General features: G+C 49.3%; 1 protein-coding gene across 2 annotated transcripts in view; it reads left to right on the top strand.

Moving 5' to 3' along the window:
- Positions 1-2,166: 2,166 nt before the first annotated feature.
- LOC139256773 (ribosomal protein S6 kinase beta-1-like) overlaps positions 2,167-8,443 on the top strand; it is a 38,074-nt gene continuing 31,797 nt past the window's right edge. Inside the window, exons 1-3 of one of the 2 annotated variants that reach the window (XM_070874294.1) lie at positions 2,167-2,248; positions 3,808-3,876; positions 4,734-4,881. In XM_070874294.1, the coding sequence (XP_070730395.1) occupies positions 3,859-3,876; positions 4,734-4,881 (166 nt within the window). In that variant the 5' untranslated portion in view covers positions 2,167-2,248; positions 3,808-3,858. Of the gene's footprint in view, positions 2,249-3,807; positions 3,877-4,733; positions 4,882-8,443 lie in introns of those variants that run through there. The other variant, XM_070874295.1, reaches the window with a different exon arrangement.

The following is an 8,443-nucleotide window of genomic DNA, read 5'->3' as shown; positions in this document are numbered from 1 at the left end:
CCCTGCGGCACCCCACTAGTCACTGCCTGCCATTCTGAGAAGGACCCGTTTATTCCTGCTCTCTGCTTCCTGTCTGCCAACCAGTTCTCTATCCACGTCAGTACATTACCCACAATACCATGTGCTTTAATTTTGCACACTAATCATTTAAAAAATATTCTGTTTTTCTATTCTTGCTGCCAAAGTGGATAACCTCACATTTCCCCATATTATACTCCATCTGCCACGTTACTGCCCACTCAGTCTATTTATATCCCTTTGTAGACGCTTTGTGTTCTCCTCACACATTGCTTTTTATCCCATCTTTGTATTGCCGGCAAACTTGGCTACATTACACTCGATCCTTTCTTCCAAGTCACTCACATAGATCCTAAATAGCTGAAGCCCCAGCACTGATCCCTGCGGCACCCCACTAGTTATAGTTTGCCAACCTGAAAATGACCTGTTTATCCCGAGACTCTGTTTAGTTAGCCAACCCTCTGTCCATGCTAATATATTACCCCCAACCCCGTGAGCCCTCATCTTGTCTAAAGACCCTAAATCGTGGCGGAGGTGCGGCGAATGAGGGTACGGGGCCCACGAGAGGCCCAGGGGCAGCACGGGCCCAGCCCACACTGTGCGAATATGTCTGCGCAGTGGGTCCGTGCAGCAGAGCAGGTCTCCAGTTGTTTTGGTTAACCCTTGCTACTGGACCAAGACCTAGCTCTGTCAAGCCCGTGTGGTGGCTGGTTTGCAACAGTCACCAAACGTTTATAAAAAAAAAAATGCATAGGCATCTTCTACCCCCTCAATTGGATTTCAGGACTGGAACATCGGGTCCTTGATTGAAACATCTGTGAACTTATGTGGAAGCAAGTCATCCTCGTTCGAGGGACCGCCCATGATGATGATGATAACCTGTTAAGTGGAACCTTAGCGAATGCCTTTTGGAAATCCAAATATATTACATCCACTGGTTCCCCTTTATCTACCTTGCTTGTTACATGCTCCAAAAACTAATAAATTTGTTACACACGATTTCCCTTTCACTCAAAGCGTGTTGGCTCTGCCTAATCATGTTGTGGTTTTCTAAGTGCCCTGTTAGCATGGATAGAGGATTGGCTAGCTAATAAGAACATAACATAAGAAATAGGAGCAGGAGTGGGCCATACGGTCCCTCGAGCCTGCTCCGCCATTCAGTAAGATCATGGCTGATCCGATCATGGACTCAGCTCCACTTCCCTGCCCGCTCCCCATATCCCCTTATCGTTTAAGAAACTCTCGAATTTGGTCTTAAATTTATTCACTGTCCCAGCCTCCACAGCTCTCTGAGTCAGTGAATTCCACAGATTTGCAACCCTCCGAGAGAAGAAATTTCTCCTCATCTCTGTTATAAATGGGTGGCCCCTTCTTCTAAGGTTATGCCCTCTAGTTCTAGTCTTCCCCCATCAGTGGAAACATCCTCTCTGCATCCACCTTGTCGAGCCCCCTCATAATCTTACACGTTTCGATAAGATCACCTCTCATTCTTCTGAATTCCAATGAGTAGAGGCCCAACCTCCTCAACCTTTCCTCATAAGTTAACTTCATAATCTGTGGAACTCGCTGCCTCGGAGAGCTGTGGAAGCTGGGACATTGAATAAATTTAAGACAGAAATAGACAGATACTTAAACAAAAAGGGGTTATGGGGAGCGGGCAGGGAAGTGGAGCTGATTCCATGATCAGGTCAGACATGATCTTTATGAATTTCGGAGCAGGCTCGAGGGACCGTATGGCCTACTCCTGCTCCTATTTCTTATGTAATCCCCTCATCTCCGTTATCAACCTTGTGAACTTTCTCTGAACTGCCTCCAAAGCAAGTATATCCTTTCGTAATGATAACTTTTTAAGTGGAACCTGATGGAATGCCTTTTGGAAATCCAAATATACTACATCTACTGGTTCCCCTTAATCTACCTTGCTTGTTACATGCTCCAAAAATGAAGAAATTTGTTACACACGATTTCCCTTTCACTCAAAGCGTGTTGGCTCTGCCTAATCATGTTATGGTTTTCTAAGTGCCCTGTTCGTTGGCCAGTTCTCTATCCATGCTGATATGTCTCTGTTGCCATCCTCTCTCTGATTCCGTCTCGCTCCGTTTGATGCAGGGATGCGGGCCGACGCGAGGAGATCGAGATTTCCGACAGGAACGTCAACCACGGGCTGGAAGTGGTTGGCCCGGATTGTTTCGAGCTACTGTGTGTGCTCGGGAAAGGAGCTTACGGCAAGGTACTGGGGGGGGGGGGGGGGTGCAGGGAAGGTACTGGGGGCTGGGGGGGGGGCGAACAGAGATAGGGAGGGGTGTAGGGGCTGGAGGAGGTACAGAGATAGGGAGGGGTGTATGGGCTGGAGGAGGTTACAGGGGAGAAGGGACTGGAGGGAGAGTACAAGGGAGGTACTGGGGGGCGAACAGAGATAGGGAGGGGTGTAGGGGCTGGAGGAGGTTACAGAGATAGGGAGGGGTGTAGGGGCTGGAGGGGGTTAGAGATAGGGAGGGGTGTAGGGGCTGGAGGAGATTACAGTGATAGGGAGGGGTGTTGGGGCTAGAGGAGGTTACAGTGATAGGGAGGGGTGTAGGGGCTGGAGGAGGTTACAGAGATAGGGAGGGGTGTTGGGGCTGGAGGAGGTTACAGGGATAGGGAGGGGTGTTGGGGCTGGAGGAGGTTACAGAGATAGGGAGGGGTGTTGGGGCTGGAGGAGGTTACAGGGATAGGGAGGGGTGTATGGGCTGGAGGAGGTTACAGGGGAGAAGGGACTGGAGGGAGAGTACAAGGGAGGTACTGGGGGGCGAACAGAGATTGGGAGGGGTGTAGGGGTTGGAGGAGGTTACAGTGATAGGGAGGGGTGTAGGGCTGGAGGAGGTTACAGAGATAGGGAGGGGTGTCGGGCTGGAGGAGGTTACAGAGATAGGGAGGGGTGTAGGGGCTGGAGGAGATTACAGTGATAGGGAGGGGTGTAGGGCTGGAGGAGATTACAGTGATAGGGAGGGGTGTTGGGGCTGGAGGAGGTTACAGTGATAGGGAGGGGTGTAGGGCTGGAGGAGGTTACAGAGATGGGGAGAGATGTTAGGGGCTACAGGATTTATATAGCGCCTTTATCGACCAGCAGGTGTCTCAAAGTGCTTTATAGCCAATGAAGTACTTTTGGAGTGTGGTTACTGTTGTCATGTGGGAAATGCGGTAGCCAATTTGGCAACAGCAAGCTCCCACACACAGCAACATGACCCAGATAATCGGTTTTTGTTATGTTGACACAGGGATAAATATCGGTGCCAGGACACCTGGGATAACTCCCCTGCTCCTCTTTGAAACTGTGCCATGGGAACCTTTACGCCCATCTGAGAGAGCAGACAGGGCTTCGCTTTAACGTCTCATTTGAAAGGCGACACCTCCGACAGTGCAGCACTCCCTCAGTACTGCCCCTCCGACAGTGCGGCGCTCCCTCAGTACTGCCCCTCCGACAGTGCGGCGCTCCCTCAGTACTGCCCCTCCGACAGTGCGGCGCTCCCTCTGTACCGCCCCTCCGACAGTACGGCGCTCCCTCAGTACCACCCCTCCGACAGTGCGGCACTCCCTCAGTACTGCCCCTCCGAAAGTGCGGCACTCCCTCAGTACTGCCCCTCCGAAAGTGCGGCACTCCCTCAGTACCGCCCCTCCGACAGTGCGGCGCTCCCTCAGTACTGCCCCTCCGACAGCACGTCCTGGATAGCGATGGAATACTGGGGTCTGGAGGTGAGGAGAGATGGGTATGTGTTCTCAATGACTGAACAATTTATTTTACCCGCTTAGGTGTTCCAGGTGAAGAAGGTACAGGGCACAGATTCAGGGAAAATATTTGCCATGAAAGTCCTGAAGAAGGTCAGTGTAACTATGAGTGGCCCTGTGTCACTGACTGTATCTCCACTGATGTTAATCCAGCTCCCTCACACTGTCACTCAGTAACCCCTCTCCCCCAGTGCCATGTGTCACTGACTGTATCTGTACTGCTGTTAATCCAGCTCCCTCACACTGTCACTCAGTAACCCCTCTCCCCCAGCGCCCCGTGTTACTGACTGTATCTGTACTGATGTTAATCCAGCTCCCTCACACTGTCACTCAGTAACCCCTCTCCCCCAGCGCCCCGTGTTACTGACTGTATCTGTACTGATGTTAATCCAGCTCCCTCACACTGTCACTCAGTAACCCCTCTCCCCCAGCGCCCTGTGTTACTGACTGTATCTGTACTGATGTTAATCCAGCTCCCTCACACTGTCACTCAGTAACCCCTCTCCCCCTGCACCCTGTGTTACTGACTGTATCTGTACTGATGTTAATCCAGCTCCCTCACACTGTCACTCAGTAACCCCTCTCCCCCAGCACCCTGTGTTACTGACTGTATCTGTACTGATAATCCAGCTCCCTCACACTGTCACTCAGTAACCCCTCTCCCCCAGCACCCTGTGTTACTGACTGTATCTGTACTGATAATCCAGCTCCCTCACACTGTCACTCAGTAACCCCTCTCCCCCAGCACCCTGTGTTACTGACTGTATCTGTACTGATAATCCAGCTCCCTCACACTGTCACTCAGTAACCCCTCTCCCCCAGCACCCTGTGTTACTGACTGTATCTGTACTGATAATCCAGCTCCCTCACACTGTCACTCAGTAACCCCTCTCCCCCAGCACCCTGCGTCACTGTATATTTGCTGACGTTGGCGTCTTTCGAACCCACAGGCCTCCATTGTCCGGAATGCCAAGGACACTGCCCACACCAAGGCCGAACGGAACATTTTAGAAGTGGTGAAGCACCCGTTCATCGTGGACCTGATGTACGCCTTTCAGACCGATGGGAAACTGTACCTCATTCTCGAGTGTCTCAGCGGTAAGGGCAGGAGCCGGCGTTGTTCTGTAGGTTGTTCTTTGCTCACTCCCGAGCCTCAAGGTCTGCCCTTACCCCCTCACCCGTCCGCCCCATCACCCGCTGTTATGTTTTAATGCTTGGGGGTCATCAGACCCCAGAGGGCGCCGCGCACACAGGCATGCACACACTCCATTCCCGTGCGCTCGCTCTCCTACAAGACGAATTTAAGGAGTTAGGAGCTAAATTTAAAAAGTAGGACCTCAAAAGTAGTAATCTCAGGATTGCTACCAGTGCCACGTGCTAGTCAGAGTAGGAATCGCAGGATAGCTCAGATGAATACGTGGCTTGAGGAGTGGTGCAGAAGGGAGGGATTCAAATTCCTGGGGCATTGGAACCGGTTCTGGGGGAGGTGGGACCAGTACAAACCGGACGATCTGCACCTGGGCAGGACCGGAACCAATGTCCGAGGGCGAGTGTTTGCTAGTGCTGTTGGGGAGGGGTTAAATTAATATGGCAGGGGGATGGGAACCTATGCAGGGAGACAAAGGGAAATAAAATGGGGGCAGAAGCAAAAGACAGAAAGGAGATGAGTAAAAGTGGAGGGCAGAGAAACCCAAGGCAAAAATCAAAAAGGGCCACATTACAGCAAAATTCTAAAGGGGCAAAGAGTGTTTACAAAGACAAGCCTGAAGGCTCTGTGCCTCAATGAGAGGAGTATTGGTAATAAGGTGGATGAATTAACTACGCAGGCAGCAAGTAACGAATATGATGTAATTGGTATCACGGAGACATGGCTCCAGGGTGACCAAGGCTGGGAACTCAATATCCAGGGGTATTCAACATTCAGGAAGGAGAGACAGAAAGGAAAAGGAGATGGGGTAGTGTTGCTGGTTAAAGAGGAAATTAACGCAATAGTAAGGAAGGACATTAGTCTGGTTGATGTGGAATCGGTATGGGTGGAGCTGCGGAATACCAAAGGGCAGAAAACGCTAGTGGGAGTTGTGTGCAGACCACCAAACAGTAGTAGTGAGGTTGGGGATGGCATCAAACAAGAAATTAGGGATGCGTGCAATAAAGGTATAGCAGTTATCATGGGCGACTTTAATTTACATATAGATTGGGCTAACCAAACTGGTAGCAATATGGTGGAGGAGGATTTCCTGGAGTGTATTAGGGATGGTTTTCTAGACCTATATGTCGAGGAACCAACCAGAGAGCTGGCCATCCTAGACTGGGTGATGTGTAATGAGAGAGGACTAATTAGCAATCTTGTTGTGCAAGGCTCCCTGGGGAAGTGTGACCATAATATGGTAGAATTTTTTATGAAGATGGAGAGTGACTGTTAATTCAGAGACTAGGGTCCTGAACTTAAGGAAAGGCAACTTCGATGGTATGAGACGTGAATTGGCTAGGATAGACTGGCAAATGATACTTAAAGGGTTGACGGTGGATAGGCAATGGCAAACATTTGAAGATCACATGGATGATCTTGTACAATTGTACATCCCTGTCTGGAGTAAAAATAAAACGGGGAAGGCGGCTCAACCGTGGCTAACAAGGGAAATTAAGGATAGTGTTAAATCCAAGGAAGAGGCATATAAATTGGCTCGAAAAAGCAACAAACCTGAGGACTGGGAGAAATTTATAATTCAGCAGAGGAGGACAAAGGGTTTAATTAGGAGGGGGAAAATAGAGTATGAGAGGAAGCTTGCAGGGAACACAAAAACTGACTGCAAAAGCTTCTATAGATATGTGAAGAGAAAAAAATTAGTCGAGACCAACATAGGTCCTTTGCAGTCAGAATCAGGTGAATATATAATGGGGAACAAAGAAATGGCAGACCAGCTGAACAAATACTTTGGATCTGTCTTCACGAAGGAAGACACAACTAACCTTCCGGAAATTCTCGGGGTTCGAGGGCCTAGCAAAAAGGAGGAACTGAAGGAAATCCTTATTAGCCAGGAAATTGTGTTCGGGAAATTGATGGGATTGAAGGCTGATAAATCCCCAAGACCTGATGGGCTGCATCCCAGAGTACTTAAGGAAGTGGTCCTAGAAATAGTGGATGCATTGGTGATCATTTTCCAACATTCTGTTGACTCTGGATCAGTTCCTATGGACTGGAGGGTAGCTAATGTAACACCACTTTTTAAAAAAGGAGGGAGAGAGAAAACGGGGAATTATAGACCGGTTAGCCTGACATCAGTAGTGGGGAAAATGTTGAAATCATTAAGGATGAAATAGCAGCGCAATTGGAAAGCAGTGACAGGATCGGTCCAAGTCAGCATGGATTTATGAAAGGGAAATCATGCTTGACAAATCTTCTAGAATTTTTTGAGGATGTAACCAGTGGAGTGGACAAGGGAGAACCAGTGGATGTGGTGTATTTGGACTTTCAAAAGGCTTTTGACAAGGTCCCACACAAGACATTAGTGTGCAAAATTAAAGCACACGGTATTGGGGGTAATGTACTGACGTGGATAGAGAACTGGTTGGCAGACAGGAAGCAGAGAGTCGGAATAAATGGGTCCTTTACAGAATGGCAGGTAGTGACTAGTGGAGTGCCGCAGGGCTCAGTGCTGGGATCCCAGCTATTTACAATATACATTAATGATTTAGAGGAAGGAATTGAATGCAAGATTTCCAAGTTTGCAGATGACACGAAACTGGGTGGCGGTGTGAGCTGTGAGGGGGACGCTAAGAGGCTGCAGGGTGACTTGGACAGATTAGGTGAGTGGGCAAATGCATGGCAGATGCAGTATAATGTGGATAAATGTGAGGTTATCCACTTTGGTGGCAAAAACAGGAAGGCAGATTATTATCTGAATGGTGACAGATTAGGAAAAGGGGAGGTGCAGCGAGACCTGGGTGTCATGGTACATCAGTCATTGAAAGTTGGCATGCAGGTACAGCAGGCGGTGAAGAAGGCAAATGGCATGTTGGCCTTCATAGCGAGGGGATTTGAGTATAGGAGCAGGGAGGTCTTACTGCAGTTGTACAGGGCCTTGGTGAGGCTTCACCTGGAATATTGTGTTCAGTTTTGGTCTCCTAATCTGAGGAAGGACATTCTTGCTATTGAGGGAGTGCAGCAAAGGTTCACCAGACTTGATTCCCGGGATGGCAAGACTGACATATGAGGATAGACTGGATCAACTGGGCTTGTATCCACTGGAGTTCAGAAGAATGAGAGAGGATCTCGTAGAAACATCTAAAATTCTGACGGGATTGGACAGGTTAGAGGCAGGAAGAATGTTCCCAATGTTGGGGAGTTCCAGAACCAGGGGGTCACAGTCTAAGAATGAGGGATAAGCCATTTAAGACCGAGATGAGGAGAAACATCTTCACTCAGAGAATTGTGAACCTGTGGAATTCTCTACCACAGAGAGTTGTTGAGGCCAGTTCGTTAGATATATTCAAAAGGGAGTTAGATGTGGCCCTTACAGCTAAAGGGATCAAGGGGTATGGAGAGAAAGCAGGAAAGGGGTACTGTAAGGGAGAGGGGTTGGTTAGGGGGGTCAGGTTTCCTTCTGACCAACTTGAGTGGTTTCGAATCGCTCCCCCTCCCTTGGGTTCTGTACTCTGG

The sequence above is a fragment of the Pristiophorus japonicus genome, unplaced genomic scaffold, assembly GCF_044704955.1.
Source record: "Pristiophorus japonicus isolate sPriJap1 unplaced genomic scaffold, sPriJap1.hap1 HAP1_SCAFFOLD_762, whole genome shotgun sequence".
Classification (NCBI taxonomy): domain Eukaryota; kingdom Metazoa; phylum Chordata; class Chondrichthyes; family Pristiophoridae; genus Pristiophorus; species Pristiophorus japonicus.
The sequence above is the reverse complement of the archived record's forward strand: the minus strand, read 5'-3'. Positions and strand labels throughout refer to the sequence as shown.